The sequence below is a fragment of the Physeter macrocephalus genome, chromosome 2 (assembly GCF_002837175.3).
Source record: "Physeter macrocephalus isolate SW-GA chromosome 2, ASM283717v5, whole genome shotgun sequence".
In the NCBI taxonomy this organism is placed as follows: domain Eukaryota; kingdom Metazoa; phylum Chordata; class Mammalia; order Artiodactyla; family Physeteridae; genus Physeter; species Physeter macrocephalus.
Window position 1 is genome coordinate 100,870,546 of NC_041215.1, and position 14,016 is coordinate 100,884,561.

At 38.7% G+C, this 14,016-nt stretch overlaps 1 protein-coding gene across 3 annotated transcripts in view; it reads right to left on the minus strand.

The window, feature by feature from the left end:
- Positions 1-1,900: 1,900 nt before the first annotated feature.
- The window catches only part of ANKRD44 (ankyrin repeat domain 44), a 317,462-nt gene continuing 305,346 nt past the window's right edge, over positions 1,901-14,016 (minus strand). For 2 of the 3 annotated variants that reach the window (XM_028480424.2, XM_055089237.1), the window contains 6 exons: positions 13,317-13,400; positions 12,152-12,297; positions 11,590-11,672; positions 9,552-9,634; positions 8,593-8,684; positions 1,901-6,226 (listed from right to left, as the gene is read on the minus strand). In XM_028480424.2, the coding sequence (XP_028336225.1) occupies positions 5,979-6,226; positions 8,593-8,684; positions 9,552-9,634; positions 11,590-11,672; positions 12,152-12,297; positions 13,317-13,400 (736 nt within the window). In that variant the 3' untranslated portion in view covers positions 1,901-5,978. The remainder of the gene's footprint in view (positions 6,227-8,592; positions 8,685-9,551; positions 9,635-11,589; positions 11,673-12,151; positions 12,298-13,316; positions 13,401-14,016) is intronic. The other variant, XM_028480445.2, reaches the window with a different exon arrangement.

The following is a 14,016-nucleotide window of genomic DNA, read 5'->3' on the forward strand; positions in this document are numbered from 1 at the left end:
GCTTAATGTCTTTGGCCTTGCAAGCTAATTCTGGAACACATTAAGTGTGTTCAGTGAGGGACAGATGTATAGGGATCTAAACCTACTGAATGGCGTTAGGGAGAGGAATCCTTTGACAAGCAGTTTGGAGACAAAGCACCACATCGATGTCCAACAATACAATTACTCAGTGGAGGCCATTATCCCCTTTCTGCTTGCTTACGAAAGCACAAGTGAAATTAGGGGATCTGTACGTATTTCTTGAACAGGTGAATTATGGAAGTCAAGTAAACAATTTCCTTAGCAATGACTGGGAAAGTTATCCTGGTGTGAACTCCCACTCTTGAAGGGCGCTGTGATAAAGCCAGTGTGGTCAATAGCTTCCGAAATGGCTCCCGGTAATTCCCGTCTCCTGGTCCTCACACCTTTTGGTGGGATGTGACCTTGCATGTGGGATGGACCTAGTGACTTTCTTATGAGTAGACTATGGAAAAAATGACGGAATGCCACTTCAAGATTCAGCTCTAAACCCGTGAGTTCTGTGAGTTTTTCTCTCTGGCTTTTCTCAGTTTGCTCACTCTCATGAAGCATGCTGCCATGTTGTGCGCTGCCCTGTGGTAAGGCCCATTTGGCAAGGAACTGAGGGCAGCCAGCAGCCAGCAAGGGACTGAAGCCCTCAGTCCAACAACCCATGAAGAACCCTGCCAATAACCATATGTGTGAACTGAGAAATGGAGCTTTCCCTAGCCAACACTGGGATGAGAGCCTGTGAGAGACCCTGAGGCAGAAGACCCAACTGAACCATGCCTGGACTCCTGACTCACAGAAACTGTTACATGATAAAACACTTGTTTTTTTAAGTCACTAAGTTTTAAGGTAATTTGTTAAACAGCATCAGATAACCAATACACCCAGTCTGCTCCAAACTACAGGAAATACTCATCTGCAGTCTAATTCATGCTTTATAGTCTTCAAGACTGAAAAACCCTCAGGTTTGTATACTTGAGTAAGGAGTAGGCAAGGCAGAGTGCAAAACCTCCCTGAACATCTCTAGCAGAAAACAAAAAACAAAAAACCCATAAAACATTGTATGGCAGATCAGCATAGAGGAGAGAACATCTATAGGCACAAGTGTGTATTCAGATCACTAATTACACAAATTTGAGCAATTATACATAACTTCTCTGGGATTGGATGTTTTCATGAAAAAGGTGATGGGATTGGGCTAGACTGTGAGAACTGCTAACATTCTAGGACACTGTGATCTGAGGAACTTGGGAAGCCACCCCCAGCCCCAAATCTCTTTCTCATCAGCTGGAAACCCCATAATTAGGGAGCTGTTCCTTAGTGCTTCTAGGGACTGTTCCTGAGTTACTACCCAAGGGGAGACATTTTGAATGGTGAGACAGATGGAGAAGTAATTCTACGGATATCTTTAAGGACAGTGCTGAGAAGTAGGGTCTTGTGTTACTACAAAGCAGTTGAAGAGTAGTGGTGGCAGCAACAAAGGTAAGTACGGTTGATTTCACAATTTTGAGGACCTATTAGGCTTCTTCTTTTCTGATATATGTGATCTATAGAGTCAATCACATTTCCCTCTTACTTTGGCTGTAAGGAAGTCTAGACCAAATTCAAGTTCAGTTACAGCCGCTGCATTAAATTTTAGGATTCCCATATTTGTTTGAATTCTTTTTCCTTGTCCTAATTTTTCTATTTCTAGTTTCACATGTCTTTGTTGCAAGCCAGCTTAAATTTTTAGGGAAAAAGTTGGAGGCATAGACAGATAAGATAAACACAAAATATCTGTTTGAAATTTTTTGCTCTAATTGTGATTATATAAACAGAAATCGAAAATATGGAGATACACTTCTATCTTGATTATTTTCAAAATTTAAGGTTATTTGGCTTTGGCAGGGGACAAAGGTTTAAGTTAGCAGAATAACTGGTAAAATTAGCATAACTGGAAAAATTAAAGAACACAAATTGCAACAATATTTGTACCGCTTTTATTTGTAAAAATAACCATCTGAATGCATTTCCATAGTATATTACAGTTAAGTACTTCATTACATTATTAGCATTCAGTAGTTGAAAAAGTATTAAACTGTGCTTGAGAAGATTCAGATTGGTTCAAAGTCATTTCCTCATTTTTACAGTCATGGCATTTACCAGAGTCATTCAACTCCAATTTACATAAGAAAACATTACAGACAAAAATCCCACTGAAATCATCAAACAATATTTTATGCTGTTACAAATATGTTATGCAAAATATAACACTGGCACCAGATTTGTATCATCGCGCTTTACAAAGATATATTGCACATGCTAAAGCATAAAATATATAGACAAAACTACCAAACAAATGATATTTGCATTGAATTTTTAGATCACTGCATAAGAAACGCTTAGAATTACCTTTTATACACACACTCAGATTGTCACTATCTTAAAATGCTCTTCCCCTATAACACTGACCTATGGTTTACAGTTTTGTAAAAAGAAAGCAGTTTAGCACTGCAAAATCAAACAGCTCCTATAGAAAACTTTGCATCTTCATTTTCATTTCAAAGCAGGTAAAAGGGGAAGGAGGAAAAAGACACTTTATACATTCAAAGAAAGGCTGAAATGAAAACTCACTGGTATTATATTGCTCTGATAACACTCAAATGAAAAAAAATACCAAACATTTCACAGAACATTTTCAGAATATACAAATATAAAAAGGCACTCTAACTTCATATTACAAGACAAAAAAAAGGATGAGTTCTTCAACCAACACAACAGATAAGCAAACCTAGTTGCTCAACAGTACGAAGAATTACTAGTGCAGCAAATCCATTTGATGTTCTTGTCCTAATTTAATAATAAAATAATAAACCAAGCAGCTGTTTACTGCCTAAAGTACCCAGACATACTATGGTGCCCTTTTAGTAGTGATAAATAGAAATCCCCTGAGCTATTTACTGTGGAATCATAGCAGATTTTAGGCAATTTGGAGATAGTAACATATTTACCCAGGATAGGCAGACACCGGCGAATAGGTTAAGTGCGATGAAACATGATCCCCGTGGCTGTGGTTAAAATACAGTCTAAAAAAAACACATTAAGGTAAAAGAACAATGTTTTCTGTTTTTGTTTTTCTTAGAAAGCTAGGTGGAAAATCTAGCTTTATTTCTAAGAGATGTATGTGAAAAACAGAATTCATAGTTTTTAAAGTCGTTTCTTAAAGGAAAAAAATTGGTCTGGGGAAGAGGGAGAAAGAGAAAGAGAGCGGGGGCGAGAGATGGATTCAGTGAACAATTCATAGCATGATTTCATTTTGTTCCTTTGTCTTCCTTCTTTCTAGCAGTGAAAGAGTGGGGAGAAGTCAGAACGCAGCTCCGTGGAGATAATGTCGCATGGCTGCCACTGCTTTGCCGCAATGTTTCTTGTTCTCTGTGCTACTCTACGGGGAAAAATTTTAATGCTGCTTCACCATTAAAGCAGGCATCGCAAATCCTGCTTTAAATGCCAACTGAGCAAGATTTCCATTCACTTCTAGAAAAAGACTCCGCAGTATATCGTGCTTCTTCAGTGTTAGATCTCCCTTATTTTCAGGGTTTTGGTAAAGATAAGGTCATTTACTGCTCATTAGCAATTTATCCACTTTTTCGAAACTCATCTTCTCGAAACAAACAGAAAGGACAGAGGAAGGAGGGGAACACAACACCAAGAATTAAAAAAACAATATGGTGGTGTCAAAATTTTTCAGTGAAATTAATACCAGTTCTCAGAAGTCCTTTGAACAAGTTCTCATTTGTGAAGAACCCAGCATGAGTTTTTAATTAAATCCAGGGTATTACAGAGTGAGATTAAAGTCTTTTACACGTAGATGAAATATATAATACAGTATCTGTATTTGATCCAGACATGATAGAACACTGTTTTAAAAATATCTCACATAGATTATAAGATAGAAATTTTCAGGGTGAAAATGGAATCGATTATAAAATGTCGGAGAGCACTACCTTAATGCAACATGTTTCTTTCCTGTCTCCTCCTCAAGTGGAAAATAGCATGAGCTGGTGATTTTTATTTCTCTTCTTGGTACATGTGCCCACACACTGGCATAGTTTCCCATTAGGTTGCTGGGATCATGTGAGACTTTCAGCGTATTCAGGATAATTTCTATATCTTTCTTTGGGCCACTTTTGGGCATATGATCCAGTACACACTTCAGTTTTCATCTCGCAGAAGATTACAGGACTGCAGTGTCTTTTAAGCTCTGAGCTGGCTACACACGGGCTGAGCCACGGATGTTTTACCCCTTTCCAACCGACGTGGAAGAACCTGAGGGTTGGCTGGAAACCTTAGGAGTGGAAATGCTGCTGGGCTTGGCCCCAGGACTGCGGGCCAGCCCAGGGGGAGTCCTGTGTCTTTTCCGGCTTTTTCATGATTCCAAGTAAGACAAGTAGGAATTAAAACAGAGAACAAAGAATGGATGTTTCCTCGGCATTTGTTTCATTTCAAATAAATACAAACACATTTACATCAAAAGTATATGAACATTTTCCCTAGTTTGGCAAAAAAATAAGCTGTAGTCAACACATTATCCGTTACAAATGTTAAGCCATCAACTAGAAATCTGTGTCAGAAGAAATATAAAACACAACAAAGACTGTTATGCAAAAAGATTACATTTTAACTCCATAGAAAAGCTGTTTCAGTTCTCACTTCCACTTCGAAGGAAAACAATTTAAATCTTCCATTTTAGACTGAAGCATTTTGGTCCTCGTGGATAGCTGGTTGACGAACTAGAGACATATATATATATATAAATACATACATATACGTGTGCATGTGTATGTGCATAATCTAAAGAGTCTCATTCTTCTTTTTGTACAGCTATTCCAGGTGTGGAACGGGGTCCATTTGACCTAGAAGCTTTGGCAGAGGGGAGCAGACACAGTATTCACTACGGTGATTTCATCATCAAACAACTTGAATTGGCCTTAATTTCCACATTGCCCATTTCTACATCGTGCTTTCACTTTGTTCCCTTTTGGAGTCACACTTCCACTCATTGGGGCATGACTTTGACTGAGAAGCTCATTTGACATTTTACTATTGATGGACAATACTGATGGTTCTTATGTTTTCATAAAGTTAGTATTTTGATTTACAGACAAATTAATAAAGGGTAGTTTCATATTATATTTGCATATGTCTCAAAGTTTTGGTGCAATATAATTTTCACCTGAAATGTTACCGGAGAGATTTGGATTCGATCACTCGGGTGAAAATTAGTCACAGGCTTGTTATGGGGACCACTGAGTGCTACGTTTATGTTAAATGAAGAAAGCAAGTTCAATTTCCAGTGACCTTTTCCCTTCATCTGGCAACTTTAACAAAAATCCTCAAAAAGAAGTTCTGGATATTTAAGTGCTTACTATAGATAGGATATGAATAATTGGACTCCTTTAAAAAGATTATTTCTGAAGATGAAGGCATTATTTCTGAAGATGAACACCTCTACCTTTGGCTTCTAGTAAGGAAGTAAACATCAAAGTGAGAAGAGGTTTGAGGCATTTCCTACCCAGCCATTCCCTCCCCTCCTGGGGGACATGAATGTCATATTGATACACTTCTGAGAACTCACCGCCGAGTGAGTACATGAAAAAAAATCTTTTAGAGACCAGTTCCCTCTCAGTTGCATTATCCACAAAGAAAAAGAATTAAATGCATTTTTTTATTCCTTACTTAAAATGAGAGGTAGACTTTCACAGAAGTATCTCAGATCTAAGGAAAATATGAAACAAAGCAAAATCGAGGCCCATCTGTGTGAGTGCTTTGCCCTACAGCCTAGCTGCCTTCCCTCGGTTTAATTAATTCCTTCTCTACTGGCTTCTGGAAGCTCAGGCCCATAATAATACTTGAATACAACATAAACCTGGAATTCAAGCTTCTTTCCCTTCCTCCAACATGGGTGATCAAGGAAAAGCTTCTACAGTCCAAAGTCAAAATGTTTCCGAATCAGAATCATTTTCATTGTACCCATCCTCCGAGCCTACGTTGTTACTGCACAGGCTAACCATGCTACCCAGGTTGGAGAGGGTCGTCCTGCTCAAACTGTCTTTTTTAAAACAAACGAAGTTGACAGCCGTCATGGTACTGGAAGGAGAAAAAGTCATCATGGTAGCCAGAATGAGGGCCAGGCAGTCAGCCACGTCTTTGTTAGGAGCGCAAGCCAGGGCCGGGGTATGACCTGGGCGTAAATGCAGACAAGGCAGTGGTTAGTCCAGGCAATCCAGAGGTGGTGTGAGCATCCCACAGTACATCTCGAACGACCTCACACGCAGAGATGTATGTCAAGTTAGAAATCATGCCAGGCAAGGGAGTTACTTCCCACAAGTCATGCTTAGGGTGAGGCTGGAGGGGACTGGGAGTGGAGGACATTTGATGGAAGGTTTCGGTTTTTATTCCTGCTTACATGACAACAACAAAGCATTATATTATCTGAAGTTAGGCGGAATTTCAGCCTTCATCTAGTGAACAGAAACACGAGGGGACGGGGGTGGGACACAATTCCACAAAAGACAGCCACAGGACAATCGGAAAGATGTTTCCACCTGAGAGCACACGCACACACCATGCGCTTCGGGCTGGGGCCAGAGCGCTCTCATTCTGAGAGCAATGACTTTCCACGGTAGGTAATCGTGTGTCAGATTAGAAAGGATGTCAACAATCAGATGTCTGTAAGAGTCAGTAACACCGTTCTGTCACTTCAGATATACTTTATATAAAGTATGCACAGGTAACTGGTTCTGGAGAAATGGAATCATTTGAGTAGATCAGACACAGGAAAGCACTTGTTGTATGTGATGAAATGTACTATCATGTAAAAGAAACTTAAACAGAATTTTAAGTAATATCAACACCACCAGCCAAAGTCCCAAGTCCTAGATGTAACAGATGTGGGGAAATTGCTATTTGCCATAGAGTTGTCATTCTCTGCCATTTGGACTTGATGGGTCCAGTCCAGAAAAGAAAACTATCTCAACTCACGAAGCAGGTGCCACGGGGAGGTAGATAAAGTCTTTTGACTCCATCTACCCTTATTCAACCTTTATTCTGCTGGCTGGAAAGGGATTCCAGCCCCTTGTGCTGGCTAAACTTCCTGCTGACCACTCGCTCATTTATTCAGAGGCACTGGCTCAATAAAACTTAATTTTTTGCTGTATTGTTTATCAGCACTTGACCTGATTTCTCCTCCTCTCCCCCGCCTTAACAGATGATTCCTTTCCCTGGTATGAAAACAAACAAGAATGGACAGATATCTTAACATTCCGTTCCACCAAGTTCCCTGATGAGTAAAGGAATTAAGATTGTAGTGCTGTACAAAATTGTCCCAAATGTTCCTAGACCTTTGGGATGTAGCTAAGCTCTGACACAGGCTGCAGTTCTATAGGCCTGGGGCTCTTGTTCCTAAGGTTGCTGTGGGCTGGACAAGCTTCAGATACAGCAGACTTACACTAGTTTATTCTGGTCTCTTTAGTCACTTTGCAGAAAAACTGTGGGCCTCTACATGCCAACCCCAAGGTGTATATATATATATATATATATATATATATATATATGGTCGTGATAAGAAGGTGAGGGAGGGTGAGGCAGGAGGACCAAGGAGATGGAGTAATAGAGAACTTTCTGCACCTCCTACATGAGTCAGGTAGGGGACAGAGCGGGGTACATGCTAGGATAAATGGGGCTGCAAAACCAAAACTAATAGGAGTTGGCTAATGATGTCATATGGCTGCTTACTTCTGAGAAATAGGCATGAGCTGCTAATTCCAATACCTGTAATAAGCAGTTAATTGAGTTATGTTAATACATTTTAAAATACTTTAATTAAATGCTACAATTAATGCCACATTCAAAAAATTACTTAATTCATAAATATCCAGAAGTTCCTCTTTTGCTCTCCAAGGTTAAAAGGCATGGTAGTTTAATACAATTCTAGTATTCATTAGCTTTCACAAATTTTTAGGAAGCAGAGTAGAAAGCTTCTGTTAAGAGTTAGTTCATTTAGAAACGGAACGTGCTATAGATCAGAAGAAGCTTTCAAGCCTAAATGTTAATTTAAAAATTTTACTCATGTTCCCCAAATATCCATACTGGAAATATGAGTTCTGATCTGTTCTTAAAAAAGTAATAATAAGAGGTTTGATCTCAGAATGAACTGAAATACAAAGATTTTGTTTTAATTCAAGCCCTTGAGCATGCACTCATGACATGTATGATCCCTAACTCTTCAGCATATGCAGTTAGAATTGGGTTTGAATGCCAAGTTGAAAGTTTCTGAGTGTGTCTAATATATTTTAACCAACACGCTGAGGAGTTTGAGACCAGCTGCTGACATTACATGCACATGGAAGGCACTGGGGGGCTGCAGGGACACTATATGTCTTACAACGACAGACAGGACAAATTATCCTTGTTTGCTCACACACAGGGAACTTCCAAGGGGAAGAGAGTTCTCACTGCCTTTTTATCTAGCTCCTGGCTTTCTCATTTTCCTCTGGCTTCACCGCAGGTGCATGGTACCTGCAGGAATGGCTTACTTTTTCCACTTACCATTTTCGTCTACAGCAAGTACGCAAGCCCCTTTGGCTAGCAGCTCCTCAACGACTACCTTCAAGCCATTGCGCGCAGCAACGTGGAGGGGTCTAAAAAAGACAACAGTGAGTATCAACTATGATATATATTTGTGTGAGAATGTGGCATTTCGGGTAGTCTGAGTGGCTAAAAGGAAGAAAAGACTTGAGAATCTATAAATAGCACATGAATATTTTTACTTTTTCAAAAAGAGATATTTGTTCAGCACATCTTTTCCAGGTGCTAATGATCCAACTGTTCTTCCACACTGGCCCAAATTTCTCTGCAGATATTACAAATACTCTATACCTCAAACAATCTTAGTGACAGGACACAAGAAGCCAGAAGAAGAACTCAAGCTCTTGGTGTGTTTTCTAGAAGGTTCTTTACCCCTTGCTTTCTAGGTCAGCATCTGAATCACTGTTTCACACAGTTCATCAGTATGACTGGTATCACCCATATTACATAATCTTAAACCTCCTTGTTATTACTAAATGCAATAAATGATGTTTTATTGAATTTAGAATACCTTAAAGAATAATATCATACCCAATATATTCTGCTATGCTGCTTAAGAATCTTAATGAAAAAAAAATCCCAATATTCCTTTGCCATTAAAACGAATGCGTAGGTAATTGCCCAAAATGGAAAATGAAGCAGCTTTCGGGTCTTTCAAGCTAAGGATTACACTGAATTATATTAAAATATAATTAAGAACAGAGCTTAGAAATGCTTCAAATGTATTCTGGGAACCTGATTTATAAAAATTGTTTTCCATTTGTAGTTATGTGACCTTAAACTTCACGAAGGAGAAGCCAGGTCTGTGTCTTTCACCACTGCGTTCCCAGCTCTAGCCTGGCATACAGAAAATTCTTCTTGTTTGTTGAATAAATGACTATGAATCTGGGACTTAGTCAAACTTTAGTAGCCACACTTACGTCTGCAGTGCATTGTTTTTTGCATTAATAAGGCTCTCGTCTTGTATCTTGTCAAGTATTAACAAGGCACATTTTTCATGACCCTAATGAAAAAAAAAAAAGATAAGAAACATGGGACAGAGATACAGAAAAGTTCTGGAAAAATCACTTCATTATGCTTTAAATTTAAAATGTATGCCCTGTCTAATAACAAAATAGGCTATTTTCTGAGTAATTCTTTTTTCTTCTGAAAGCAAATGGTTAAACAGCCTTAGATTTCAAAGATTCTAAATAAGGTCTATTAGGACTTGATTAATATAAATCTGACCTAAAATATTGTTATTTCTAAGATAACTTTTAGAATTAATGTGCAGAGAGCTGAAGCAGAGTACAGCTCAGCTAGGTCAGCTGGTAAACAGAGAGTAGAATTAGGAGTATCCTTTAAATTCAACAATGCTTTGTAAACACAAGTCAAGTCCCATGTCCTTCCTCAAGCCTTCAAATACCACTGCAGTGATCCTATCACTGGAATTCCCATTGTATCTGTTATCTGTATCAGTCATCATCACTGGCTGCCTTATATTATGAAGAGAATCTTTTTCAGGAAAGGTCATTCTTTTCTTCCTCATCCAGAAGATACCTCTGTATCTTATGACTAATGATGGTTGATAATTTTTTAAAAATCAACTGATGAATCAGAGACACTTTCACAACTTCAGGCCTAGTGCCCTGTTAAGGGGTCACCACTTCTTAAACACTTGATACTCGAAATGTGGCCCACAGACCAGCAACATCAGCTTCACCTGGGAGTTAGAAATGTTGAATGTCAGGCTCCCATCCAGCCCTCCTAAATTAGAATTTGTATTTTAACCAGCTCCTCAGGCAATTCATTCGCACAATAAAGTCTGGAAAGCATTGTACTTAGACTCACAAAAACACAAACCTTGAAATGAATTTCATGAACCTGAGCACTTTTTGTGGTTTCCAAAGGCTTCTCAGAGCATGAAATGTGGAAATGCAACCAATGAAAGGAATAGCTGAGACTTCTGGTACCACTGGGTATAGATAACACCTTTAGTACTACAACTATATAGAAACAAACCACCATCACTGGTGATAACTGGCATCATATTATAATGCCTTATAAGAGAGACACTTAAAGATAATTTTAGAAGTGTCCATAGAGTTTTCATTCTGATGTACTGCTGGCGGAGGGTAAATGGTTGTAACCTTATTACGGGGCAATTTGGTCTTAAAAATGTTCATAGCCTTAGACTCACTAATTTCACATATAGGAATTTATTTAGATTATTATTATCTACACTTAGCATTATTTATAGCAGCATATATTTGAAAACAAGGAAATGTTTAACAGTAGGGGATGGGTTGAATAAAGGATGGCACAGCCCTAAGGCAGAATACCACACATCTTCTAAAACACTATAATATATGATGTCTAAAAGAAAGATATTCATAATATATGATTCAGTAACAAAAGCAGGTTGTCAAACAGTATGATCCCACTCTCATAAAATCATATATTTATCTTTTACAGAAGCAGGAACCTTGAGCTATATGTGAACACGATGCTATTAAAAAAAACAAGCACATTCTTTGCATTGAACTATGCACCCGAAAAAAGGGGAGAATGGAACCATACATGAGTACATTTATTTGCCTCATAGGAAAGTATTTTTTGGCTGTGTTATTACAATGCCTTCAAGTGGAACAAAATGAAAGCATGTGGAACCGATAACTGAGCTCCTAACCTGTGTTTAAAAGCAAAATGTGGTGCCACAACCATGAAGACGGATACAGTGGCAGCATCAAGCCAGACTGTGGCAAGACTTCAAGTGGCAAATGCCATGAAAGGCATAGCCCCTCAACCCTTGTGTGCGTCTGCCCTTTGCTTCCCCCCTTCAGTTCCACTGAGAGTGACAACAGACATCTTAATTAAGAGCCACGATACACACTTCTGAGATAGATAGATTTAGGTATTATGGTTATTATCATTATTATGATTATACTAAATAACAGTGTTTCAAATTCATTTACATACTTTACTACTAGCCAGATGTAAGGGTGTGTTCAAGTCCTTATCCTTTACAGTCAGGTCAGCCTGGGCACTGTTCACCAAAATATCTGCAGAAAAAGCCAAAAGAAAGTTACTCAGACTACATGTTAATTACCTGCATTTTGGAGAAGTTACTACCAAAACAATAACACATTTAAATTTGTACAGCTCACATAATCATATTTAATATTATTAAAGAAAAAAGGAGATATTTATCGCCATAGCTGTTCTATTCACATCCAAGGTCCACAGGCATTAATTTTAATCCCCTTTACAATTTTGTTATTTCCAGATAAAATGATCCTGTTCTATTTGGTTTCTAAATGTTGAGAGATTTCACTGCGGAAAGGTTGGCTCGGTTTGGCAAAGTCCATCAATAACCAAGTTAACAGGGGACTGACGATGACTAGCAGGTAGATCAGGTGGCCTAAATAAAACGTTGGTCTTTTTTCACACGTATAATCCAAGAGGATGACCAATTGCTCGATTTTACATGCCTTTGGTTTTGGATAGGCATAAACTCGAAGTTCACAAGTCAAGCACGTACCCACAGCGCTGGCCTGCCCGTTCTCAGCAGCCATCATCAGTGCTGTTTTCCCTGAATCGTCTGTTGCGTTGACTTGAGCGTTGTGTCTCAGAAGAAGCTGCAAGCACTCCACGTGATCAGCAAATGCTGCCGCATGAAGTGGTGTCCTAACGATTTAAAACAAGTACGATTTTAACTTCCTGTAAACTTAACACACTCTCTTTGTATATATGCCTGAGAAACATGTGCATGGTATCGTCTTAGGGATTTAAAACTTATCGGCTTACAGAAATGGTGGTTGGATTCCCCCAAAGGCCATTCGGGGTGGACACTGAAGTGTCACCGACGTGAGCGGCACCACTAGATTTGGGGGGTATAGGAAGTGGCCCTGATGATACAATTAGCATCTTTACTGACCCTTTAATCTTGAGTTCCAGTGACTTCTCTCTCATCTTTGATAAACATACTTCCAAAATTAAGCCTTAAATGTGTAGACAATTGGCTATTTTTAAAAAAGCCTACATCATTTAATGTGAATAGCTGATTTCTTCGGGAGGACAATTCGGCATGATTTATCAAAATTAAACACTATGACCTTTGAACCAAAAAATTCCACTTCTAGGACTTTATCTCCCACATACACTTGGTCATGGGAACAGACAAATGTACTAGACTGTTCACTGCACCACTCTTTAAAATACCAAAACTTTGAAACAACCAAATAGTCTTCAAAGCAGAACAGGCTGATTAAATTATAACATATCCAGTCAACGGAATGGTATGCAGCTTTAAAAAGAATATGGTGAATACATATGTTCTGGTATGGAAAGATCTCCAAGATATGCTAAAAGCAGAGAATGTCCATAGAATGTTCTCATTTGCATAAAGGGAATAGAAGCATATATATTTTTATATATTTTTGTAGCTATGTCTAGAAAATATTTGGGAGAATACAAAAATTTAGCAAGAACAGTTTAAAGTGGATTTCTCAGTGGAAGAGGCTGGGGTTTCTGGGCTAAGAGGGTAATTTCTTTAAATTATATATCATTTATTATACCTAAGTTTTTAAAACCATGCTTTTATATTACTTTTTCAGTTAAAAAACATAGATGTTTGGTCACTCTGCAACCACAAAGCAGACTAAGATTCATCAAGACAAGAGCCATGCCATCCTAGGATCACTTACCTTCCTTTGTCATCCCTACAATTGACAATACTGGAATCTATGGCCCCAAGTAGCAATGATGCACAATTCTCATGATCATTTATTCTAAAATGAAAATAGATTTTCAAATTTTAAAATCCTGCTCTCTAAAAAATTATATATCCCCTCCTACTCCATCTTCCTATGCACTATATGTTTAATAATCTGACACATTAAAAAAAATCTGATGTACATACCTGCGGTCCGTATTTAATTTATGATTGAAGAAGACAATTTAGGTCATACAAATAAACTTTCTCTAACACATTATGAGGCGGGTAGTCTCTACTCTCAAGAATTCTCAGAACTGCCTGCCTGATGAACTATTAAATAAACTTTTTATCACCTAAATTGTCTTCTTTAATCATTTTAACAGTTTTGCCAATGAGAATGAGATTCAGAGCTGACTACTAACAGCCTGCAAGAAAGACACACAGGCAGGGTGCCTGCTGAACCCTTTGAGCTCATTGTTCCTCTTGTCAGTATCGAGGGCCATGTGTAAGTCACTCTTAGATTTGAGCTCTGCTCACTTGCGTGCAGCCTTCCAATCCAAGCAAACTTTACCCAAAAATTATTAAAAGAAAAGGTTTATTAAAGTTCCCAGAGAGGGGCTTCCCTGGTGGCGCGGTGGTTGAGAGCCCGCCTGCCGATGCAGGGGACGCGGGTTCGCGCCCCGGTCCGG